Source organism: Ochotona curzoniae, unplaced genomic scaffold, assembly GCF_017591425.1.
Source record: "Ochotona curzoniae isolate NIBS_2020 unplaced genomic scaffold, NIBS_Ocur_1.0 contig_1, whole genome shotgun sequence".
In the NCBI taxonomy this organism is placed as follows: domain Eukaryota; kingdom Metazoa; phylum Chordata; class Mammalia; order Lagomorpha; family Ochotonidae; genus Ochotona; species Ochotona curzoniae.
This window is the reverse complement of record NW_024464918.1, coordinates 26,995,750-27,021,106: the sequence shown is the minus strand read 5'-3', so window position 1 is coordinate 27,021,106 and position 25,357 is coordinate 26,995,750. Positions and strand designations below refer to the sequence as shown.

The 25,357-nt window shown below is 60.9% G+C and overlaps 1 protein-coding gene across 2 annotated transcripts in view; it reads left to right on the top strand.

The window, feature by feature from the left end:
- UNC5A (unc-5 netrin receptor A) overlaps positions 1-25,357 on the top strand; it is a 55,657-nt gene that overhangs the window by 28,933 nt on the left and 1,367 nt on the right. Inside the window, exons 2-15 of one of the 2 annotated variants that reach the window (XM_040964075.1) lie at positions 13,066-13,287; positions 17,686-17,829; positions 18,075-18,178; positions 18,331-18,511; positions 19,024-19,191; positions 19,751-19,915; positions 21,123-21,311; positions 21,396-21,698; positions 23,544-23,631; positions 23,755-23,923; positions 24,186-24,419; positions 24,522-24,671; positions 24,760-24,924; positions 25,140-25,318. In XM_040964075.1, the coding sequence (XP_040820009.1) occupies positions 13,066-13,287; positions 17,686-17,829; positions 18,075-18,178; positions 18,331-18,511; positions 19,024-19,191; positions 19,751-19,915; positions 21,123-21,311; positions 21,396-21,698; positions 23,544-23,631; positions 23,755-23,923; positions 24,186-24,419; positions 24,522-24,671; positions 24,760-24,924; positions 25,140-25,318 (2,461 nt within the window). The remainder of the gene's footprint in view (positions 1-13,065; positions 13,288-17,685; positions 17,830-18,074; positions 18,179-18,330; positions 18,512-19,023; positions 19,192-19,750; positions 19,916-21,122; positions 21,312-21,395; positions 21,699-23,543; positions 23,632-23,754; positions 23,924-24,185; positions 24,420-24,521; positions 24,672-24,759; positions 24,925-25,139; positions 25,319-25,357) is intronic. The other variant, XM_040964165.1, reaches the window with a different exon arrangement.

Here is a 25,357-nt window from a genome sequence, read left to right as displayed (position 1 = left end):
TGATGAGCCAGGTCCGTGTGTGTGTCCTCTCAAGGAAGTGGGAGGCCAGATCTGGTTTTGCTCCAGGCAACAGTCACTAGGAGCTGGCGCGCATCCGGAGGCAGGAAAGGCTGAGGACGCCCGCCCGGGAGAGCAGGCACAGGCCTGGCGCGGAGGCCCCCCACCCCTCCAGGGAGACGGGTTTGCTGGGTGGTGAGCTGGCCCAGGAGGTCGCGCCGACCTTGAAGCCTGGAGGGGGGCGGAGGACACGCGGCTGGAAGCGGGGGCGACGTGCTGTGCAGCAGGGTGGACTCGCCGCTGCGTGAATGCTCTGTCCCTGCGGGGCGGGCACCGGGAGCTCCCCCACCTGGCCTGGGAGAGCGAGAGTGCGCGCATCCCTCTGCCTCCAGCTCGCACAGCCGTTCCTGCTCGCTCGCTCGCTCGGGTGCGGAGGTTACGCTCTGGTTAGGCGGCAGGTGAAGGGCTGAGCTTCTTGCCATACAGTGGCCAGAACCAAGCCCAAAGGGGGGGGGGGGCGGTCTTCGATGAGCAAAAGACCAAGATGTGCCACCCCGTTCTCGCCCAGCATCTGTCCATGGTGTGGGGGATGGAGGCTGTGGGCAGGACTGGCCTCTGGCAGCGTCCAGCTGGCCCCACTGGGCCCTGAAGGGAGCGCGCAGCCACTGACCCGCGCTGATGCTCCGAAGGCTTGCTGCAAACGGGCTGCCCTGCCGAGGGTCCCGGGCTGTCAGGACTGGGGGGCTCAGCTTCCGGCGCTGTCCTCACTCACTAAGACCTGTAAATTTTCTCATTAATATACTTAAAGTTCGTTTTAAGGGGAGCAAGCACAGAGATAATTGATAATAAACCGCAGTTAGAGGCCTCGGTTTACTGTATGTAATTTATTTCCACTGATAGCGCCTCTCACTCCCAATTACCCATTTAGCAGCAGTTCAATCAGACCGATACCAACTTTTATATATTCCAGCCCGATAGCCATAAATACCCACACAACGAGAATTGTTTGGTCCATTGTAATATGTAAAAATTAAGATTTAAATATTCATGTAATTCTTAGTGATTTATTAAGAACTAATGACCTCTTATGGCGGCTCTAAATCTTCACCCCGGAAACGCCCCGCCCCCGCAGTCCTTTCCCTGCCTCCTTCTCCTCTGTCCCTGTCCCCCCAAACAGAGACAAGGGCCACTCCACCTTGGCCTGGATGACATCACAGCATCGCAGGCGTTTCCATGGCAACGGCAGGCAGGTGAGGTGGAGACCAAGGAGAGAAGTCAGGCCCAGGGTGGGCTGGGTTTCTTGGGGGGTGGGACGCTCCTGCTCCCTCTCCTGCCCCCACCACCCCTGGAGGCCAAGGGTTCCAGGAGTCTGCCCACCGCCACTGCAGCCTCCTCCAGGCTGGACCCCAGGATCACCTGACCCCTGAGTTTGCCTTTCACACCTTCCACCCTGATGGCATCAAGGAGGCAGGTCCTGGGACTGAAGGCTCAGAGAGGGGCATCAGCTTGGTCCAGACTGCCCAGCGAGGCCCAACCACCTCTCTCTTGTCTCCTTGCCCGGAGCCCCTTTCGGGTGCATCTTCCAGCCCTGTCCTCTGCTCTCAAAAGACCTCCGAGCCCATTAAAGGGGCAGGAAAGATAATGAACAAACTGGGCAAACATGAAATCAATACCAGGAGAGAAAAGTGGGACTGCCATTAAGGGAAATAAACAAGGTGGTAATTATTTGGACAGCGGGTAATTAAAACGGGGTGAAGGCTCATTACTGCCTCATCAGGGGTGTGATGGGCGCGGCCAGACACCCTCTTGGCAGCTGCAAGGTCGCATGGGGCCCTAGCACCCTGGCTACTTCCTGTCCTGACTGGGGGGTCGTCCTCTGTGAGGACCCCACCCCACACCCTGTCCCTGGCCTGTTAGTGCTTCCAGCTGGCTCATCCTGAGCCAGTCAGCAGCCTCAGCAGCAGCAGCCCTGCCTCTCTCCTGCCTGCTCTGGAAGGGCTGTACCACACCCGGGCCATGGTAGCAGGTGAACCCTGGGGTCCCGGCCATTGTAGCACAGCCACCTAGGATGCACCAGACTCCAGGGCTCCCTTGGGGAGGCTCCTGGCCATGATGGGTGCTGGGGAAGCAGAGAGGAAGGGGCTGAGAGGGCCGAGTGGGGCTGGAGCTGGCCCCCATGCAGCCCTCGCACCGGGTGGAGGTGGGGAGAAAGGGGGCAGCCCTTACCCCGGCTGTGACCTCTGCAAGAGTCCAAGAGACCTTGGATGTGGTCCAGTCTCACTTTGGCTTGCCAACATGTTTGGCCTACACCGTGTTTAAAATGTTTAATTAGTTGTCAACGTTTTTAAATGGGAGATTTCACATCAAGACGGATTCCAGCTTCTCTTGCTAGAGAAAAATTCCTGGCAGCCCAGCAGCTGGGCATTGTGGTGAACATTTCAACCCCCTGGGTAGGTGGTCAGGGCTGTTTCCCAGCCCCCACCAAGCACCCCAAGCGCAGGAATTTGCTATCTGTGACATCCAGAGAAGGGCTGTGGCTGGCCCACAATCCTGCAGCCAGCTAGAACCTGCATGGGCACCAGGACTCAGTTCCTCAATGCCCAGCGGAGGGCTCTGCCTCTGCCCTCGGCAGGTGCATGCCCAGGGCTGGCCACGGGAAGTGATGGAGGGCTCACCTCTTCCAAAAACCCCAAGCTGGTATGTAGGGGAGACCCCAGGTACCAGGCCCTGGGCTGGACCCCAAGAAGAGGCAGCTCCAACCAGCTGGTGCACTTGGGCACACCGTCTGATGGAGGAGGCCCCCAGTCCACCAGCAGCCCTGCGGCACTGGGCTAATGCCATCAGCTGCAGAGGTGGGGAGCCAGTTGTACATGCCCTATTGTGGAGTCACAGGACCGTTTGAGGTTAGGAAGTGGTTAGGGGGACCATGCTGGCGCAGAGGAACCTAAGGTGAGAACCCCAGTTCTGGTTAGTGGGCTTAGCTGAGCAGGGCCGGTAATGAGGAAAGAAGCCACTGCTCTGGCTCTGGGGCACCCCAGGGGAGGGGCTGGCTTTTGCCCCACAGCCCCTGGGAGCCTTAAGCGGAGGGGTTTGCAGTGTGGCCTCAGGCGTTCTTGGCAGAAATAGCATCAATTTGACACAGTTGAGGGTATGCTGAAGGCAGGTGGTTAGGGCAACACAGGGGTTGAGTAGCCAGTAGGTGAGGGATGGTGCGTAGCCAGGGAGCAGAGGCCTGGCTGGTCTAAGACAACCCTGGAGGCCTGTAGGACACCACAGCGTGGCGCTCAGGGAAGTCCTGGGGATCACGAGGCTGGGGGCTCCTGAAGGGTTTATTCTGTGCCTGGTGGGAAGTACAGCAGGTGTCAGGAGCAGGGCAGCAGAGAAGAAAGGCAGTGAGGCTCACGTGGAAGCCCTGGGCAAAGCTGTGGAAGCTGAATCCAGGAGAGGACAGAGCAGGGCAGCTGCATGGACGGGGGATGGAGAAGGCACAGTGAGGTGCTCACCTCTTGAGGTGTTGCTGGTCCCGAGCTCTGCCCCTGCCAGGGGCAGGTAGACACTGCTGTGAACTGCAGCTGTCCCTGGGGGACTGGGTCTCTAGGAGGGGGTCCCGGGCAGGGACTGGGCATCTCAGCTCCTGAGAATGGGGCCTGGAACAGTTGGAGACCTATGGGAGCAACATCACCACCCTGCTGTGGGCAGTGCCATCCCAGGCACCTTCAGCTCAGCAGATGGCAACAGCAGTGGACACAAACGCTGAGGACCTGGCTGTGGCACGTGTGATTCTGGGGGCTGTGCCCCGAGACTTGGCCATTGCATCAGGAGGGACGTGAGTCTCTCAGCAGGGCTGTGTTGGCCAGAGCCTGGCATGGCAGCCCTGGCACATCGTGTTCAGCCAGCGTCTGCTGCCTTGACCGAGAGACACCGAGCCAGGCTGCCAGGTGTCCACCACTCACTGCTTTCTTTGCCTCAATTTCTTTGGCTCTAAACCAGAGATTTAGCCATTCTGTGCCTTCTAGAAAATCCTGGGGGAGTTAGCCCCATTGTCAGGCCATGCCTATGTTTGGTGTGTGTGCACCTGCCAGCTGGGCTGTGGACTCTGGCCCCTGCCAGCCAGGGGCAGGTGACTGTGGTCTCGCCGCTGCACACCCCAAGCTGCCGGCACTCCCGAGCCGCTTCTGGCCCCAGCTGCAGCCGCGCTCACATTAAACCGGTGAGACATGAAATGCCATTTCTGGGACAGGGGCTTTGATTTGATTAAATTAATTGCTGGCACCAATGTAGGGTCGCTGATGGGGTCATAAACGACATTTGACATCCCCAGGCACTTACCAGGGGCCATGCTTGGGCTGGGGGCAGGTGTGTGTGCCAGGCTGAAGCTATTAGGGGGGCTCTGGTGGCCCTCAGAAGGGGGTAAAGAGGGAAGTCAGAGCTTGGAGCCGGGGTGGGGGCTGTCTTTGTACCCAGCTGGGGAGCCAGGGACTCCACTTCAGGCTGCGCTAGAAAAACTGCACCATTCCCACACACCTGTAGGTGCACCTGCTGAGGGACCCGGAGGTAGACACCTGGGGTGTCTGAGAAGCAAGTGTGGTGTGTCCAGTCACGCTGTGGCCTGCAGCCAGGGGCACTGACCTTGATCTAGGGTCCCACTGCGCCAGCGATCACTGTGTGGCCTCCGGCAAGTCCTTCCTCATTCTGAACACGGGAGGACCCCTCCCTGCCCACCCACCCACCTGCCTTGCTTGTGTTCCGCCCCCCTGGTCTTCCACCCCACAGAGAACAGTGCCAGGAATTCTTTTATGTCTCTTTTCACCAGGGCAGCCCCAGGCCCTGGCAGGGCTCAGAGCTTGCATGTCGGCCCCCTGCCAAGAGGTGGCAACGGGGCTGGGCCACCTGCTGTCCAACTCTGCCAGGTGAGCTGAGCGGTAGGGGAGGACACACACACACACACACACACACACACACACACATTGTACCAGCGAAATATCCCAAAGCAGGAAAAAGCTTGCCTTCCTTCCCGGGGCTGTGCGACCACATAATTACCCTGGATTCCATTCTATTTAATTGCAGCTTATTAAATTCTAACCAGCCAATTATCAGCCACAATTACAGCTTAATTCGGGGACACAATAGCTATTTTATCGTTTGTTAATCAAATGCTTATTTAGACCTCAGCTTTATTAACTATTTCTCTGGCCTAAGGCAAGGCCCCTTGCAGGCAGGGGGCCTTGGGTGTGGCCCCACCCCCTCGAAGCTCTGCCCCCCACACCTGGAGAGTTTGCAGGTCCCTGTGCTGGTGGGGCTGGTGTGCCGGCAGTGGCGCAGGTGGAGCTGCCCGGGGCTGTGTGTCAGTGGTGCGCACTGGAGCACCTGGGCCCGGCCCTGGCCGTGTGCCCGGACTGCGGCAGTGAGCACAGCAGATGCGGTCCCTGCTGTCAGAGCATGGCTTAGGGGAAGAGGGCGACCATCGAATGAGTGCCGGGGCAAGATGATGTCCAGTAATAGTGGGTACAACAGGAACTGGCAATGGGCGGGGCCTGGGGGGCAGAGGGCCTCCTGGAGGGGTCTCTTTGAAGAGGCCAGGGCCGAGTGAGAACTGAGGGATTCCAGGAGGGCAGCTGCTATGCTGCAGGAAGTGGGATGCGCAGGTGCAAAGGCCCTGAAGTGGAGTCAGGGGGGAGAGGGGTTTGTTTGTTTTGTTTCAATTTATTATCGTTGGAAAGGCATATCTACAGAGAGAAGGAGACACAGAGAAAAATCTTCTGTCTGCTGATTCTCTCCCCAAATGGCCATAAAGGCTGGAGCTGAGCCGATCCAAAGCCAGGAGCCAGGAGCTTCTTGGTGTCCCATGCGGGTGCAGGGTCCCAAGGCTCTGGGCTGTCCTCCATTGCTTTCCCAGGTCATAAGCAGGGAGCTGGATGGAAGTGGAGCAACTGGGACATGAACCGATGTCTATATGGGATCCAGGCACTTGCAGGGGGAGGATTAAGCGATTGAGCCATGGAGGCAGATGGGAGCAGAAGGAGAGGAGGCGGGGTCAGACACCAGCCTAGGAGGATTATTTGGCAGAAGCACTTTGTGGGTCCCGTGGCCTTCCGCATGTCCTCAGTGCCACATGGGTCTAAAGAGCTGAGGGAAGAAACTTGAGTGTGCGGGCACGTGTACTAAGCCCGCGCTGGGCAGGTGGCGGGCGGTGTGGCCCCACCGTGACCGTCTGCCACACTGGTCTCTGCGTCAGTAGTCGCCTTGTCCTGCTCTTGGGGCCTGTGCCTGTCCTTGTGACCAGGTCTCTGGAGCTCACTGGGGAGGAGGGTGACTTTCCTGCCATCCCAGGGAGGTGGCTGGGCTTCCGTGACACTTTCATGCGTGCGTTTCCTTGGAAACCGGAGTCCAGCGTCTGAATGTGAGGGATGAACTTAGGTCGGGGCGGTGTAGGGAGAACAACCCTGCCTTCTGGTGACACTGAGTGCTGGGACCCCATCACAGTCGAGCCCGTCACAGTCACCCCTGTCTTTGTCCCATCCCTCATCTGGTTAGCACGCGATGGGCACAGGGAAACTGGTGTCGGTGCTGGCCCTGCTCACCAAGGACCCTTTTCCTGGGGCGGCAGGTGGCTGCGATGGGGGGCAGGCTGCATGCCTAACCCTCCCTGGATCCCTGCGTGGGGTCAGCACTGTGTCCCCGTTTCACACACATGCCAGGGCAGGCTGTGGACACAGGTGGTTCGCACAGGGATGTTTGGTGGGGCTCACATCCCCTGGGAAGCTGCTGGTGGGCGGGCAGTGCAGGCTCTTATGTCTGGTGTCTAAGGGGTCCTGCGACCTCGTGCTCCAGGCGGGTGATCTCCAAGGGTCACCTCCCTGCACACACCGTCTGTCTGCAAGTTGCCACCTGGCATCTCGCAGCTCCTAATATGTGCCCAGATGCTGGGTGTGAGTGGGGGGTATGGAGCTCCCTTGCCCTCCCAGCACCCCTCTGCCCTTCACCCCCTCATTCTCCCTTCCCTCAACCAGTGCAGAGCCTGTCCCTGCTTTTCAGAACCTCCTGGCACAGAGCACACGTGTCCATGTTTAAAGATAATAACACACACAGCTGGCTCAGGCTGCACAGGTGGTCCCATCCCCCTGCACCTGCAAACTCACCAGCCTGCCACGGAACCCCAAGGCTCACGCTGCACCCCCCAGCATTCCCGCAGACGGCCCAGCACCTCCTCCCAGCCGCCCCTGGGGCCCTGCAGAGCTGCATCAGCCTCTCTGTCTGCCTCCTTGCCGGCTCAGTCGTCTGAATGAGCGCCGGCTTGGAGCAGAGCAGAGCTGGTTTGCAGCCAGGCTGGAGTCGTGTACTCTACCTCCAGCCCTGGATTTCTGGGCTCCGGTCCCGGTCCAGGGATCGATGTTCAGCATCTGTTCAGCACACACTGGGCACTCTCTGTGAGTCTGCACGGGCCAGGCTGTGCGCAGGGCCAGCGCAGCCACAGGGCGTGGCCTTGCTCTCAGAATGCCAGCACCTGATCGAGGGGGCAGACAGAACATCAAGGGAGCCAGGGGGATTTTTTTGAGCAAGGTTCTCTGAGGAGGTGTGGCCAGCTCAGCCTGGTGGTCAGGGCAGGCCTCTCAGAGGAGGTGATGTTTGAGCTGGGCATTTGGATCAATTGCTCCAGCCAAGTGAGTGAGGCCTTGGTCTGTGTGCCTAGCAGTGGGGGTTGCTGTGCCTTGAGGTCGGGGCAGGGAGGGGAGACTCTAGACCCCAGATGCCAGGAGAAGTTGGCTTCTCTCTTCTGGCTGTTGCCATTCCCCAAGCTGCTGCTCCAGACCTGTGAACATCCCTCCCCTTGCCCTTGGCCCACTGTGGCCCATGGGCCATGCCCTGCTGGTGGTCTGCAGCTCCAGGACTCTGTGGCCCCGGGCCAGAGTTCAGCAGGGAGCTTCTGTCTTCCAAAGTACAAGCGCCAGATCCTAGGGCCCCACTGCTCAGGTGGGGTGACCTGTATGTGAGCCTGGGAATCAATGGGCCGGGTGGGGGCGGGGGAGTCAGCCTGAGTCAGGGTCAGGCCTGGGGCTCTGGTCCCGGTCTCAGGGGAAAATCAGATGCTGTTAGCCAGAAAGCAGGAGGGAGGCCGAGCCTGGCACAGGTGGTGCAAAAGCCCTCGAGGAATCGCAAGTGTCTGGGTGCTACGGGTGCAGCCCGGGATGGGGATGGGGGAGGACAGCATGGGCTGTGAGAAAAGGCACGGCCTCCAGCTCCTGGCACTCTCCTCTCCCCGCCTGGCCCTATGATCTCCAGGGTGCAACCCCCAACTCCTGGGGCGAGGGAGAGGCCTCCATGAGGCTCCCCTAGCAGTCTGCAATGAGAGGATGCAGTGCCCACCCCCTGCCCAGAGCTGCTGGGCAGATGAGAGGAGCAGGTGGCAATGGGGGTTGGCAAGGCGCTGGCAGCTCTAGGAGGAGGCCAGGTGACACCCTGCCCCCCAGTCCGCCTCCCTGCTCCCAGGGATGGAGGCCTCACTGAGTTTGTTAATAGCTCGATTAATCACACCTCATAGTTCCGTGGGACTTTTAAAAATAAAACATTTGAAAGCGCTTTCACACCCACCCGGGGCCTCAGAGCCACCTAGGCAAGTCTCACCCTCCTGGAGTGTAGATGGGGGTGGGGGAGCCTGAAAAAGCAGCAGCATAGCCAGGAGTGACCAGAGGTGGCCGTGGGTGGCCGTGGGTGGCTGTGGGTGGCCGTGGGTGGCCGTGGGTGACCAGGAACCCCTGCAGAGCTCTGCTCCCTCCCCATGTCTCTCACCGAGGGAATAGGCCACTCTGGGGCAAGCCCAACATTATAAGAAGGGAGGTGAGTCATTCAACAAACAGCCCATCCACATCCAGGCCAGACCTGGGCTCCTACCCCGTGGAAGTTATGGCCTTAGGGTAGATGTAGCTGTCCCAGTCCTGGATGTGGCCTGTGTTGGAGGGGGACTCGGGGTAGGCGGACAGGGGGCTAAGGACAGTGTGACGTGGATTCAGGAGGGCTTCCTGGAGAAGGCAGCGCCTTTGCTGGCTGATCTTCCCCAGCAGACCAGGAGGGTTGAATTCACCACAGTTGGAGCCACCAGACACCCATGGCACCCCTGCAGGGAGGTCGGGCCAGGCCTTGCACACAGCCCCCAACATCTTAGTCCACCCTAAAAACCCCCAAGCTGGCCTCACTGGAAGCTGGAGGCTCATCTGGGTCTCCTGTGCAGGCACAAGAGTCTGGGCACCTGGGCCATCCTCTACTGCTCTCCTAGGAGCACTAGCAGGAAATAGGATGGGAAGTGGAGCAGCCAGCTTCCAAAGCAGTACCCATGTGGGATGGCTGGCACTGCAGGTGGAGGCTTAGCTGATTGTGCCACAGTGCGGCCCCACCCCTTTTACCTTCTGTCAGCCTCATGGGCATCTGAAAGGGGCCCATGTGGCCTCACCATGTGTCACAATGCCTGGCAGGGTTCTTGACACAGGGTAGTACTCACATATGAGTGAATAGGGACATTTCGTGGCTTAGGTAAAAGGGGCATAGGCCTCATGCTTAGCTACCCAGGGATCCCCTTACTCCGGGGAGGAGGGGCCGTTCCCATGGCACAGCCTGCCTGCAGTTCTGGGAGCCAAAGGCCCCTGCCGAACCTGCTGGTGGATGGATTCCTCTCTGATTGCCGGGCAGTGAGGCCACGCCATGTGCAAGTAGGGAGGTCATGCCCGGGGCCTGATGGAGGAATCTGCAGGAACCAGGGCTAAGTGAAGCTGGGGCTGGAGCCAGGGGCCCTGCTCCTGTAGTGCAGGTGGGGGTGCCGCCTGCAACCCTCAGCTGTGATGAAATCCACGGCCCAGAGAGGACTGGTGTGGGGGAGGCAGGGCAAGGGAGGGGAGCCATGCTGGGGCCACCTTCTGGAGAGCAGGTAGGCAGATGCTAGATGTTGAGGAGGAGCGGCAGAAAGCTGGGGTGGGCCGTTAGGGTCTTGGGGGACAGGTGAGTGTGCAGGAGAGCGCTGACGCCTCCATGGCAGCCATGCGGGCCATGACACTGGCAGAACGGGGCCCAGGGCGAGGTGGCAGCAGGTGGCGGAGCCCCAGCAGCTCTGCAGAAAGCTCACAGTATCCCAGTCCAGGGCCGGCCCTACTCGGTGTAGGAATAGGTAGCAGAGAGGACCTTCCGCGGGCCTGCTGCACGTGTGTTCAGGTGAGAGGCCTGACCGGCACCCTGGTGGAGGAGGCAGGGTGGTCGGGTCTCAGGTGCCAACCACAGGATTGAGGCGACAGAACACAGCAGCTCAGAGCTCCCACAGGACTCCTGATAGGACTTGGCACCCCACCCTTCTGCCCAGTGCTGGTTTCGCGTGCCCTTGCTAGAGGGCAGAGCTGCAGCCTGAAGAGTGCCCCCTGGGGCCACCCAGGAAGTGCCCCCCTCCCCAAGGTGGGGGAGGCCATGGCAGCGTGGCGTGACGGAGGCCCTGGAGAAGTGAGCTATGTCCCTTATTGGTCACAGTACATTTATTTTTCATTAGCAGTTAAATGCAGACATGAGACATGGCACAGGGTTCAGCGGGCGGCTGAAGCAGGCAGTGCTGGGTACGCTGATGGATAGAGAGGCTGGGGGCGGGGCATGCCCACTCCCTGTCCCACCCCTGCATCACTACCCCCTGCCAGTTGCACCATTCTGTCAGACTTGGGAGGCCTGAACCCTATGGAGAAGCAGACTCAGTGGAACCCCCTGCCTGGGCCAGGGCTGGCCCCTGGCAGTGACCTTGAAGAGCCACAGTGGGTCATGGGAGGGGCCCTGCCCCCGCCCCACACTTTTTGCATCCATGGTCAGAGCTGGAGTCGGGCCTCCATTCCCCATGTGTGACAGTGGGGCCACCCCACCTCTGTCCATGCCCTCACTTTCCCGAGCCCACAGCACGAACCGCAGGCATGGTATGGACGAGCCCAGGGCTGGGCCTGGGCAGGGCGCCCTCTTTCTGAAAGAGGGCAGACCCACTGCTGACAGAGACCCACCTCAAGCCTCTGAGAGACTCAGCCCCTGTGCCCTGAGGCACTGCCAACTCTGTGCCTGGCCTCCCTTTGGGTGCCCTGCTCCCTGCCTGGTGAGAGTGACACTCCTGGGTGCTGCCAGCAGCTCACACTCACTGAGCCTCACAGTACCTCTCCCCGCATCTTGCCATCAGGGATACAGGCTCGGGGTGGAGCCTTGGAGGCAGGTCCAGCCCAGCCTGCAACAGGCCTCTGGGACACCTGCAGGGGGTGGGGTGCAGGCCTGCTTTGTGGAAAGAGCCCGGGCACCAGAAGAAAAGGGGCAGCCTGCCCTGGGCAGGTTGGGTGGGGGAGAGGCCAGGTCCTAGGGGTCGGCATTGCTCTTGAGAACCCTGGGTGGGCTCCAGATGCCCAGATGGCGGAGAGGGGACCCCAAAAGGCCAGCATGGGAGGGGGACTGTGGACTCTCTGTGGGTGGTCCCGATCTCTTTCTCACAAAGCCTGTACCTCCCCCAGGTCTCAGAAGCCCACCTTCCAATCCCCCCTCCTTTTTGCCAGGACCCCATTCACTGCTAAGCGTGTGCTGGGGTTGGGGTAGAATTACAGGGTCCCTGAAGCAGGGCAAGGCTGGGTGGGGGCACCCACCTCCTCTCAGGGGCACCTGTGGTGGAACAGACCAGTCAGCCTGCTCCTGGGGTCACCTCCCACTGGATCCCAGAACCCATGACCTGTACAGTGACACACACACACACACAGATCCCAGAGCCAATGACCTGCGCAGTAAGACAACACACACACACACACACACACACACACACACACACACACACACACACACACACACACACACAGTGCCCTGTGGGATAATTGTGGTTTTCAGCTACAATGAGAAGGAAACCACAGTCAATCTGCAGGGAGTGCCCAGGGCCTGGAGCCCTCCACCAGATTCCCAGCTCCCAGCCTGCCTGTGCTGCTTGCTCGGGCCTGGAAACTCAGGCCTGGTAGCAGTACTGCCAAGGACACCTCCTCCAGACAGCCCTCCAGTCTGCACCCCCACCAGCTCGCCTTTCTCCCTTCTTCACTCCGTAGTTGAACCTGGAAGTAGCTCGCCTGCCCTCATAGCAGTTCGAAGGGCTTCCCTGCCAGGTTGCCCAGCCCCTTTCAGCTTTCCCTGGGTTTGGGAGTGGGAGTCGGGGTCCACAGCCTGGGTGTTCCTTCTGAACTTTTCCCATAGCAAGTGCCCCCTGAGGTCACACCCCCTCTCCCCGGCCCCTGTTTCTGTAGTCTATGGGCTGTTTCTGCCCCATTTTTCTTTTTTCTTTTCTTTAAAAAAACCACACATATTTATTTATTTTTATTTGAAAGGTAGAAAAAGATCCCCCATCCACTTGTTCACTCCCCAGATGGCTACAACAGCCAGAGCTGAGCCGATCTGAAGCCAGGAGCCCCCTCTTGGTTGCCCACACAGTTGCAGGGTCCCAAGGACCAGCCTCTGCAGCCTTCTTTTTTTTTTTTTAAAGATTTATTTTTATTATTTTTTGATTGGAAAGGCGGATATACAGAGAGGAGAGACAGAGAGGAAGATCTTCCGTCCGATGATTCACTCCCCAAGTGAGCGCAACGGGCCGATACTATGCCGATCCGAAGCCAGGAGCCTCCTCCGGGTCTCCCACGCGGGTGCAGGGTCCCAAAGCTTTGGGCTGTCCTCGACTGCTTTCCCAGGCCACAGGCAGGGAGCTGGAAGGGAAGCGGGGCTGCCGGGATTAGAACCGGCGCCCATATGGGATCCCGGGCGTGCAAGGTGAGGACCTTTAACCACTTGCGCCACCACGCCGGGCCCCTCTGCAGCCTTTTAAGTCATCAGCAGAGCTGGATCAGAAGTGGAGCAGCCAGAGATGCTGGTGCTTGGAGGTAGAGGGTTAGCCGTGAGGCACTGTGTCAGCTCCTTCTGCCCTGTTTTGCAAGGAGGACCCTGAGGCTCAAGAGATGGGCCAGCCTCACTCCCTCCACCTCTGCCCTGGGATGTGTTCCAAGCTGTGTCCCTGCCCAGGCTCACCTGCCGTCTCTGATTCCACCGCAGGTGCCCAGCAGAGCGCCACGGTGGCCAACCCCGTGCCTGGTGGCAACCCTGAGCTGCTTCCCCACTTCCTAGTGGAGCCCGAAGACGTGTACATCGTCAAGAACAAGCCGGTGCTGCTGGTGTGCAAGGCCATGCCCGCCACGCAGATCTTCTTCAAGTGCAACGGGGAGTGGGTGCGCCAGGTGGACCACGTGATTGAGAGGAGCACGGACAGCAGCAGCGGTGAGGCCAGACGGGAGCAATCTGCCAGGCACCTGCTCCACCTGCAGGTGGCAAGGGTGGGAGGGTGTCCAAGCACCCCCCCCCGAATCACCAAGCCGGGGAGGAGTGTCACGGCCGGGAGCCCATGTGTGCACACAGGGAGCCCCCACCCCTCGCTAGCTCAGTGGGAGAATGAACACCTTCTCACTGTAGTGCCCCAGGGGCACCAGGGGGCGGCGGGGCAGCAGGGACAAGCCAGGGCATCCAGGCCAGAGATGCGCACACATGGAGGGGCACTACAGGCAATGAGTCCCACACACTCGGAGATCGTCTCTTCTGAGCATGTCTTCATCCATTCCCATGTTCCCTGAGCACCCCCTACCTGTTGGGGACAGCCCCCCAACGTCCCACGCAGACAGAGGAGATAGGATCGAGGCTGCCCAGGAAACCCAGAGAGGCTGCTTGGGGGAGGTGGAGAGAGGTGTGAGGATTGCTCAGGGGGAGGAAGAGGAGGAAGGCTTCGCTGGAAAGGGCCTGGAGGCAGACGACAATGGATGTGGGAAGCACTGGGCTGAGGTGACCTCACTGCTCTCTGGGATCAGGCTGCAGAGCAACAAGGCCGGAGTTACTGGTGACTTTGGAGGTCAGCAGGGGCCTGGCAGTAGAGGCCGACTTTGAGACCCAAGAGAAAACCAGAGGACTTGGCTGAGAGGTGCAGTGGGGCGGTCCAGGGCACCAGGAGCCCCCAGTCCTCACTCTAGCCCTAGACTGAGGTAGTGAGCGCGCCAGCAGGCACACGCTTGTCCAGGTTCCAGGGCTCCCAGAGACCAGAGCTGACCGTGGCTGCTCCATCCTACCCATTCCACCCACGTTTGCTCCCGTCTCCCCAAGGTAGAGTGGGGAGAGCTATGTGTGAACTTTCCCCTCTGCCCCAACCTTAGCAAGCAGCTTCCCGCCTACGACCTCAGTTGTAGGCCCTCAGTGGGATAAGAAGGCCCAGGCCGCAGTGCAGTGGGGACAAACACGGACACTGGGGCAGGAAAGGGGGCTGGGGCTCCAAGGAGGAGGAGCCCCAGATGGGCCTTCAAGCTGCCTGGAAGTGAGCCTGGCACACAGGTGGCAGGGAGGTAGGGGCTCACCCTCAGGGGCCCTGGGGACCTGAGCAAGCTATGGGAGGCCGAGTCCTGGCAAAGGGAGCCTGGAGGAGGGTGGGGCCTAGCCATGAAGAGGTTCTGTGATAATCCAGCCGTAAGCAGAGGTCTGAACATCACGCTGCATTCTTAGAAGCACCTGCCAAGGAGATTGAAGCCTCAATTAGGACTGGTCCTGCATCCCCAAAGGGTATAGCAGTCATGTCCCCCCACCCACCTGCCCCCGCATCTGCCATTGCCGGTCTCTGTGCACTCAATGGAGCTCTAGAGGACAGAGGGTGGTCTCCTGGCTCTCCCTTGCCCCTTGTCTGGGTCAGGGATTCCTGGCCAGGCCCCAGCCCTGTGCTTTCCTGGCGTTGTGCGTGTCTGCTACTTGCACTTTGTTCTCTGTGGTCCTCATGCGTGAGCCGAGTACCTGCCCAGTGCCCTGCTCTGCGCTGGGTACAGGAATTCAGCCCCTACAGCCCTCATACAAGTGACCCAGCTCTGGTTCCTACCTCCGGGGAGGGAGATGGAGAATGGCAGTGCCAGTTATGACCCAAGAAAGTTCTGGATGCCAGGACCAGAAGTGTCAGCACGGCTGCTTTACGGGCCAGGTGGGAGGGTCTGAGTCTCAACCCCTTGTCCCTCCCTGCATACAACCTCAATTTACCGAAGCTGTAAAATGGGAAGGAGACGAGCCCCCTTGCCGGTTGAGAGGTTGAAATCTTACACGCTCAGCTGATGGTCAGTGCCAGGCAGTTCCTTCCGTCTCCTCCACAATGCCACTTTGTGTCACAATGAGCCTTCCCACCCTTGAGGCAATGGCCCCAGGCCAAGGACAGGTGACATGGAGAAAATTGCAACTTTGAGGATCTGGAACCTGCTGAAAAGCCCTAGAACAGCACTTGTTGTCTGCTACCCCCTCCCCAGGTCTTGGCATGCCTGGTTTGGCTGGTTTGGCTGGTACCCAGGCCCTGACCTGAATGAGCAATCATAGGTCTGGGCCAGACCTCGATGCAGGCTCGCTGGCCAGGTTCCCCTGGGCTTGTGCCATTCAGGCCAGGCTGACAAGCAGAGCTGGCAGGGCCACCTTCCACCTGTAACCACAGCCCGCTGCTACCCTGAGCGTTCAACCTTAGGCCTCCCACGGCGGGCACTTCTGAATTGCTATTGATCTCATTGATCTTTCAACCCAAAGCCAGTGCGTGCCTTGTGGCAGAGAGAGGCTTTCCTTACCAGCCCACCCACACATGACGGGGGCACCATGTGGCCACACAGACCAGAAAGCCTGCCCACATGCCTCCTGGAGTCAGCCAGTTGCAGCAAGCATAGGAGCTTTGCCCAAATCCATGGTCCTCACTCTGTATTTGGGACTGGGGTGTGATGGACAGACCCCATCACCAACAGGAGCTTGAAATGTGCAAAACCCACCTTTGGAGTCCAGCAGGGGGGCACTTTACTATGTTATAAACAGATGGGAAACTGAGAGGGCAAACCCCAACTCGACCTCAAACTCCCAGCCAGAAGCCCAGCCAAGAATCCTCAGCGTGCCCACGTGCCCCAGGGCAGCCAACCTGGGACACCACCACCACCCCGCCTTCTGGTCATTCCCCAAGCCTGGCACCTGCTCACATGTGCCCACTCTGCACAGACTGCAGTGTACCTGGGAACTGCTTCCAGCACCAGGTGCTGAAGGAGCCCTGGGGTGGAGGGCGTGCCTCCTAGTTAGAGGTCCAGCAGGGCAGGGTCTGGTCCCCCACCCACCTCTGCTCAGGGCCCTCCTGCAGCTTTGGGGGCCCAAGGGCCTCCTTCCTGGGCCAGCTGGGAAGGCACCATTAGTAGCGGACGGGAAGGGAGGACAAAGGGAAAAGGAAGGAAACAAATTTAATGCCAGTCTCCTAAACTTTTCTCCTGGGCACTGGTGGTGGATGCCCCGGGCAGCACAGAAAGACCCATCCAACCAGGGCAAGAGATGTGCCCCAGAGGCTGAGAGGAGAAAAGGGAAGGGCGAAAGACCTTCTCCAGCCACAACTTGTTCTCAACTAAGACCTCTCTCCCCAAGACACCTGTGGCAGCTGATGCCCGGGCCTGTCCTGTGCATGGACCCTGTGGCGCCACCTCATGTGGGTCAGCCGCAGGTGCAGGGCCTCGGTGCCTCATGGGGTAGCAAAGGGAGAGTGGGAGAAAGGACCAAGGACAGGAGAAAGTGGCCCAGCTATGGTGACCGCAGCCAGAGGGGACACTGCCATGACTGTGAGAGCCAGCTGGTGACAAGGAAAGGGACAGGGGTGAGATGAGAGGCTGAGCCACAGCTAGGGAGAGATGCAGGGAGGGGCAGGGGGCGAAATGGAAGGAGAAGGCAGCTTGGTCTCTCTTGAGCTCCGTGGTCCTAATTGAATTTCTCTGTTAACAATGGAAACACATTGGCCACGGGCTCCCCTCTCTCTCTCTCTCTGATAAGCCAATGACCCGAGGGAAATTGGGGTCAGGAGGAGGAGACAATTGGAAACAATCTTTTCTCACTCTTGGGGACACTGGTTGTGGTTATAGACAGAAGTGAGGGGTGAGGGGCAGAAGAGGGTTGGGGGTGACTGGCATCTCCCTGCTGGGTAGACAGAAGGGTTTCTAGGGCCGGCCCGGCACCCCCTGCTGTCAGGGTGCGGCGGGTGGCATAGGGTGGGAGCCCTGCAGCACGGGTGAGCCAGCCCCTCCTGTGGGCCTATGCGAGTTTGTGCGCTGCCCCCTCTTTGCCCACCAGAGAGTGGGAACAGTACCATCCATGGGCAAACGTGGGACGGGATCCCATCGGGAAAGGCCCTGCTTAGTCCCAGGGGTCTATTACCTTCCGTGTGAAGGCTCTCACTGTATTGTTAATAGATATTACATTAGCCACCTGCTCACCCCCCAGGGAGGGGCCCAGTGCTGCCTACCAGCTCCCTCACCCACAAAGGCCCACACCTCAGCCATCTGCCTCACAGAACAGGGCTCTGGGCTCCCTGCCGGCTAATGCTGTGCCCCAAGTCACATCAGAAGCCCTCAGGAGTGTGACAGGGAGCCAGGCCTTGGGTCACAGAGGACAGTAAGGGGAGGTGCAGTGCCCGCATTTGACCTGCAGGAGACACAAGGCCAGTGCGCCCAGACCTCTCCCTAGCCGCGCCCCCACAGCCCAGACAGGCGTTGCCCTGAGTCAGCACCCCGCCACAGGTGACGGGCAAGGCAGGGATCCCACACACTGTGGAGGTGCTTCCTGGTGCCCCGCCCACCCAGCCATCCCTCCTGCCCACAGGGCTGCCCGCCATGGAGGTGCGCATCAATGTCTCGAGGCAGCAGGTGGAGAAGGTGTTTGGGCTGGAGGAGTACTGGTGCCAGTGTGTGGCATGGAGCTCCTCGGGCACCACCAAGAGCCAGAAAGCCTACATCCGCATCGCCTGTGAGTCCTGGTGGACCCTGGGGAGGGGGAGGGACTGTCACCAGCAAACAGGGCAATAGGCTTCCTGGAGAAGGCATCTGAGAACACCTCACAGCCCTGCCTTGAGAGATGCCAACAGTGCCTGTGGCCACAGGCCCTTGCCACTGCCACACCTCCCGGGCGATTGGTGCTCCCTCCTGCTACGTGCTACAAGACTGAGTGGCTGGGCACAATGCTTGTGGGGGACACACTTGTCCTTCTTGCAGATTTGCGCAAGAACTTTGAACAGGAGCCGCTGGCCAAGGAGGTATCCCTGGAGCAGGGCATTGTGCTGCCCTGCCGCCCGCCAGAGGGCATCCCCCCAGCCGAGGTGAGTGTGGGGTTCCTGTGCCTACTGCACAGCGGGCAAGGCTCCCTGATCTCCACCTGCCCAGCTCCAGCCCCATCCCCCTGCCTCACCCCCACCTCTGTTTGGGTCGGGGGCCCGTGTGGGCGGCCTGCAGTGGCCTGGCTCCTCCCCAGGTGGAGTGGCTGCGGAACGAGGACCTGGTGGACCCGGCTCTGGACCCCAACGTGTACATCACTCGGGAGCACAGCCTGGTGGTGCGACAGGCCCGCTTGGCCGACACGGCCAACTACACCTGCGTGGCCAAGAACATCGTGGCGCGTCGACGCAGCGCCTCAGCTGCTGTCATTGTCTACGGTGAGCCCCCGGGCACCCACTGGCGGGGTGGAGGGTCTTCCCAGCCACTGCGGTGCCGCAGTGGGAGTCCTGTGGTTGGCAGGGTGGAAAGTGGTTGTGAAGTCAGGGGCACCCGGCTGAGCAGCCTCCTGGCATGCTGTGTGTCCCAGGGTAGGAGGGGTGCTGGGTGGGGTGCAGGCTGGACAGCTGTGGGTGGAGGCACAGCACCGAAGGAGGTCAGGGAACAAGAAAGGTGACAGATGCCCCCTGTGCTTCTAACAGAGGTCAAGCTGGCCCAGACTCCCCCACCCACAGGCCCCTGCCTCCACCTAGGAGCAGTCAGAGGAGGAGGCAGGGAGTTGCCCTGTGAGAGACTGGGCTCACCACCAAGGAGCTGAAGCCTGGCCTGGCCATCCAGGAGGACTGGGCAGCCCCTCTGTGTCCCACCCTCGTGTCCCATCCCCAGGGCCAACATGTCAGAGAAGGTCCCCCAGCCCCTGCTCCCTGACCCCAGTCCTTCTCTGTCCGGCCAGTGAACGGTGGGTGGTCGACGTGGACCGAGTGGTCTGTCTGCAGCGCCAGCTGTGGGCGCGGCTGGCAGAAACGGAGCCGGAGCTGCACCAACCCGGCGCCTCTCAACGGAGGCGCCTTCTGTGAGGGGCAGAATGTCCAGAAAACAGCCTGCGCCACCCTGTGCCCAGGTACCAGCGGCCGCCGCCTCCCGCATCGCTCCTCACCACGCCATCTCTCCACGTCTCGGCTCCATCACGCCCACCAGCCTGCCCGCCATGGCTCCATCCCACCCGCCCGCCACGCAGGGCCAGGCTCAGTTGGAGGCAGGGGTCGGGAGCAGAGAGTGGTCAGCGGCAGGGCTCAGGCTGTGCACGGGCTGGGGCTCGGGATAGGTTCCCGAGACACAAGGGGCTGAGGTCAGCCTGGGGCTGCAGAGTCTACTTGGGCCAGGGATCAGAAGGGTCCTTGTGGGACCAGGAGTCCTTGCTGTCCAAGGGCCAGGACAGCCTCCCTGGCATGGCGACAAGCCAAGCAGCCCCCAGCGTCCTCTGTGCCTCCCCGTCATGAGCATGCGTCATCACGGCCAGCTGGACACCAGAGGGCGTGCAGATCAGCGGGTCCGGCCTTGGCGTTGTCGCCTGCTTGGTCCCCATACCTGTCAGAGCCACTGGCAGATCGCCTGGGGCTGCCTCTCTGGGCTGATCACGCCGTCTTCTCTCTCTTCGCCCATGTCTATCTCTTGAATAGTGGATGGCAGCTGGAGCCCGTGGAGCAAGTGGTCGGCTTGTGGGCTTGACTGCACCCACTGGCGGAGCCGCGAGTGCTCGGACCCAGCGCCCCGCAATGGAGGCGAGGAATGCCATGGTGCCGACCTGGACACCCGCAATTGCACCAGCGACCTCTGCGTGCACAGTGAGTCCTGTCTGCACTTCCATTGCTCAGCGGGCCCTGGCGGGCCCTGGCGGGCCCTGGCGAGGTGCTGCTGGTTCTTGGGGGACCTACCACGTCACATGCTACGCTCTCCTCCCAGCTCAGACCCTCGTGGAGCCCCCCATCTCATCTCGTGCACACCCACCCACACGTGCCCAGCACTCACTCCCATAGCCACTTGGCCCACGCACATGCGTCTGCCCACATTCCCCAAATCCATCTCCCAGTGCACACACAACTCCTATGGGGACTCCAGGTTGACGAGGCCTGTTAATTACAAGGCCATAACTAACAATTAAAGATCTTGGTTGGATTTTTTTTTCCCTAGAACATACCCTCCCCCATTCTTTCAACTAAAAACCTAATTATCTATGTCAATTCTTTTCTGATGGACATTTCTTGCCTAATGCAAAGCCCTTCTAAAATCAATACCGCCTCCTCTGGGCAGTCAGGCATTCCCCCTGAGGCCTGGAGGAGGCAGGCAGAGAGGAGGCCTCCCAGCCCTGCCTCTCTGCCGGCCTGGGGACTGCAGCAGCAAGGAGCAGAAGCCCCAGGCATGGAGCTGCTTCCCTGGCGTTGACAGAACACCTGCCGGCTACCTTGTAAGGACAGGAGTTTTATTTGGGTGGCTCAGGCAGCCTGGCAAGCAGCTCTGGGAGGGCCACATCCAGGTGTAATCGTGGAGGGAAGTGCCTGGGAGTGGCAGGGAGGCCAGGGGAGCCAGGGAGAGGCCAGCCAATCCACCACAATCCTTCTGAAGAGAACCAGTCATGGTCCACTGAGAGCTAACTTAGTGACATCACAGCCCCCCGCCCCTTACTCCCCCAGCCTACACCTGCCACCTCCCATCATATCCCACTGCCTGGTACCAGCACTCTGGGGCACACTACAATCATGGCCTCCGACTTTGAGAGAATCCCTGGTGCTCATCTCCTGCCCCCAGCTCCCCTGGCACACCACCCTCACCAACTGCCACCGCACCCCGCCCCGGGGATGTTAGCTGCTTCGAGTCCCAGGCCAGGCTGTGGCAGATGCAGGGCCGGGCTGCCCACATGCTAGCTCCTGGCTCCCTGCCACAAGTGTCCGGTGCCCAGCAAGTGCTGACACCTCATCCTCCTTGGAGGGAGCCCATTGACCTCCTCTTCCCTGCCTTACCCAAGGCCATGCGCTCCTCCCTCCTGCCCCACAGCCGCCTCAGGACCCGAGGACGTGGCCCTGTACGTGGGCCTCGTGGCCGTGGCCGTGTGCCTCATCCTGCTACTGTTGGTCCTCATCCTCGTTTATTGCCGCAAGAAGGAGGGGCTGGACTCAGATGTGGCTGACTCTTCCATCCTGACCTCCGGCTTTCAGCCTGTCAGCATCAAGCCCAGCAAAGCAGGTAAGGCCCCCTGCCACCGCCAAGGCAGTGCTCGTGGGGAGTCCCTGGCGCTGCCCTCTGAGCCCCCGCATTCTGTCCCTGCAGACAATCCCCACCTGCTCACCATCCAGCCGGACCTCAGCACCACCACCACCACCTACCAGGGCAGCCTGTGTCCCCGGCAGGATGTGTCCAGCCCCAAGTTCCAGCTCACCAATGGACACCTGCTCAGCCCCCTTGGGGGCGGCCGCCACACGCTGCACCACAGCTCGCCCACCTCCGAGGCCGAGGACTTCGTGTCTCGCCTGTCCACCCAGAACTACTTCCGCTCCCTGCCCCGAGGCACCAGCAACATGGCCTATGGGACCTTCAACTTCCTCGGGGGCCGGCTAATGATCCCTAACACAGGTAAGAAGAACCCCAGAGTATCTGGGGGGTTGTAGGAGCCCCGGCTGTTCTCTTGGAGAAGAGTGGGATGGTTGGGCACCCCCTCCTGCAGTCCCCCTGAGCTAAGCCAACAAGGAAGGGGGCCAGGCGAGCCCAGCAGGGAGTAAGGCATGATGGCTGACACAGGGGCCACCTTTCGAGGAATTTCAGCTCTTTGCCTGTGGCGTGGCATCCTGCCCCCCCCCCCCCGCTTGCCTGAGCCTCCTCCTCCTCGGTCTCATCCCAGTGCCCTGCACACTGCCCTGCCTACCCCGCAGCTCCAGCCAGAGTCTGCGCAGATTGTGTCCACTCCGCCCCCCCAGGCCCAGCTGGCCCTGTGCCAGCACTGTGTGCCCAGCCACCTCCCAGACATGTCCATCTGGGCATCTCTTGGCACCCCAGCTTGCTCGTGCCTAAAACAGATCCGTCTCCCACCCTCTGCCCGAGCGGCCTCCTTCTCTGCTTTCTCCAGCATGGTGGACAGTGCGATCTGGGTTGCTCAACTAGAAAACGGGGGTCACCTGGACCTCCTGCTCTTCCTCACAGGCCCCCCAGGGCAGCCTCAGGCTCGCACCACATCCTCTTCTCTCCTCACATGCCGTGTCTCCTGCCCACCCTACTCCCGGTCTGGGTACTACTTTGCAGCCTTCACCCCATGTAGATGGAGTCCGTCACATCCCCACACAGCTCACACCCGGCTACCCTGGGCACCCTGCAAAGGACACATAACAAGGTTGAGGTGGTGTGTGCCCAGACAGCCGCCCCTGCGGCCTCTTCGCTCACACAGGGGCTTGCTCATCCGTCCCCCACGTGGCTCCCGGTTCCCAGGCATGCCCGGACCCCTCCCACTGGCTCACCTGCCACTGTCCCCTTGGGCTTCCACTCTCTGCACCTCATGCGCCCCAGGGGCTAGGACCTGCACCTGCCTGCGGGCTGTAAGCTGGAGAGCTCCGTGTGTGTGTGTGTGTGTGTGTGTGTGTGTGTGTGTGTGTGTGTGTGTGTGTGTGTGTGTGTCCCCACCCCTGGAGTTGTCATGTTGTTACCTTCACTGGCAGCTGCCATCACGGGTGTGAGGGCGCCCCCCCCTTGCACATGGGGTTTGTGTTGGCTACAACTCTTGGGGGGGTGGTCCCACTTCACAGTCAGCCCCTCTGCGGCGGGGCTGTTTGCTTTTGGACTTGCTGGCGTGAAGCTGTGGGTTTTCACCCTGTTCCTTGCCCCTCTTGATGTCCTGGGACAGGACCACTCCTCACCTACCCTAACGTGACCCCCCCTGGTCCCTGTCCTCGTTGTGCCCTACCACGCTGTGCCCCCTTCTCACCCCGCCCCCACCTGCTCTCAGCAGACGCGCTCATACTTGCTATCCCTGCCAGATATCCAGGCAAAGAAGCTCCGCTGTGATTGGGTGGTGTTCAATGCCAGCCCACTTGCAAGGGCAGGGCAAGGTGTAGGGGGGTCCCCAGAGGTGGCCAGGACCAAGGGGGAGGGGCAGCAGGTGCTCCTGGGGCCCTGGTTCCAGCACCACCGGGAATATAGCACACACAGACTGGGCAAGAGTGTTGCTGCTGCATGGCCGGGGTGGGCGGGGAGGAGGTCAGATGCCAGAGGGAAGAGCAGATTATGTGCAGGTACCATCCAGTGGTTGGAACAGCAGGTGCCCAGGGCAGATGGGCTAGCCAGGTTCTTCCCACCTGGGTTCCCTCTGCTGCTCTTGGAGGTGTCTGATCAGGCCCATAAGGGTGGCAGCCCAGGGTCAGGCAGGGCCCCTGGCCAGAGGACCTGGCTTTGCGGTGACTCAGCGCCCTCCTGCTGCTTGCTTGGTTTCAGGAATCAGCCTCCTCATCCCCCCAGACGCCATCCCCCGGGGAAAGATCTACGAGGTCTACCTCACACTGCACAGGCCAGAGGATGTGAGGTGTGCTGCGGGCCCTTGTCACGGGGTCCCCCTGGCGGGGCGGGAGGGAAGGCAGGTGTGAACTCAGCCTGGGCTCCCTGGCCGCTGACGCCTGCCCTCCCCGCCCATCCTTCCCCACTTGAGGTTGCCCCTAGCCGGCTGCCAGACCCTGCTGAGTCCCATCGTTAGCTGCGGGCCCCCCGGAGTGCTGCTCACACGCCCTGTCATCCTGGCCATGGACCACTGCGGGGAGCCCAGCCCTGACAGCTGGAGCCTGCGCCTCAAGAAGCAGTCCTGTGAAGGCAGCTGGGAGGTGAGCTGGAAAGGCAGTCCCCCTCTCAACACGTCTGCAACACTCTCACCCGTCCCTCAGCCACCGCACCACTCCTTCACCCCAGCATGGACCCCCCCTCACCACTCTCATCCCTCAACCTCCATCCCCTGTCTCCCACCCCAGCACGGTCTCAGAGTGGAGCCTGGGCTTCCGGCTCACTCACTTGGCGTAACGCCCCTCCCACCCTCCCCTTGGGGCTCTGTAAAGCTGGGCAGGCCTGACCCCCTGGGACCACCTGCAGGATGTACTGCACTTGGGCGAGGAGGCACCCTCCCATCTCTATTACTGCCAGCTGGAGGCTGGAGCCTGCTACATCTTCACGGAGCAGCTGGGCCGCTTCGCGCTGGTCGGGGAGGCCCTCAGCGTGGCGGCGGCCAAGCGCCTCAAGCTGCTTCTCTTCGCCCCGGTGGCCTGCACCTCCCTCGAGTACAACATCCGGGTCTACTGCCTCCATGACACTCATGACGCGCTCAAGGTAGCACCTGCCTGAGGTCAGCCCTGTCAGGGGGAGGGCACTGGGGGGAGGGGCTCTGCCAGCACCCACTCACTCCATCCCACCCTACCCCGGGCACTGCAGGAGGTGGTGCAGCTGGAGAAGCAGCTGGGGGGCCAGCTAATCCAGGAGCCCCGTGTACTGCACTTCAAGGACAGTTACCACAACCTGCGCTTGTCAGTCCACGATGTGCCCAGCTCCCTGTGGAAGAGCAAGCTCCTGGTCAGCTACCAGGTAGGGCCTGGCCCACAGAGCCTGGGGCTGGGCACCTGTGACGCCGCCGCCTCTCACCACCCTGACTCCCCTCCCGCACCGCCGGCAGGAGATCCCCTTCTATCACATCTGGAATGGCACACAGCAGTATCTGCACTGTACCTTCACCTTGGAGCGCGTCAGCCCCAGCACCAGTGACCTGGCCTGCAAGGTGTGGGTGTGGCAGGTAGAGGGTGACGGGCAGAGCTTCAACATCAACTTCAACATCACCAAGGTGGGTGGGCAGGGCCTCAGCACCACCCCCTAACCGTGAACCAGAAACGCTCTGGACCCGTGGCCTCCCCTCCCAAGCCCACCTCCTATAGGAGGGAGCCTCCCGTGCCAGGAAGCTTCAGGGTAGGGAATGGAGGAGATGGGAGGGGCAGGATGGGTGGCAGGCCGAGCAGCTCTAACAAGTGCTTCCTCCTTCGTCCCTCCCTCCCATCCCAGGACACGAGGTTTGCTGAGCTGCTGGCTCTGGAGAGTGAAGGGGGGGTCCCAGCCCTGGTGGGCCCCAGTGCCTTTAAGATCCCCTTCCTCATTCGGCAGAAGATCATTACCAGCCTGGACCCACCCTGCAGCCGGGGCGCCGACTGGCGGACCTTGGCCCAGAAACTGCACCTGGACAGGTGGGTGGGAGATGGGTAGGGCAGGGCTGCCAAAGCTGC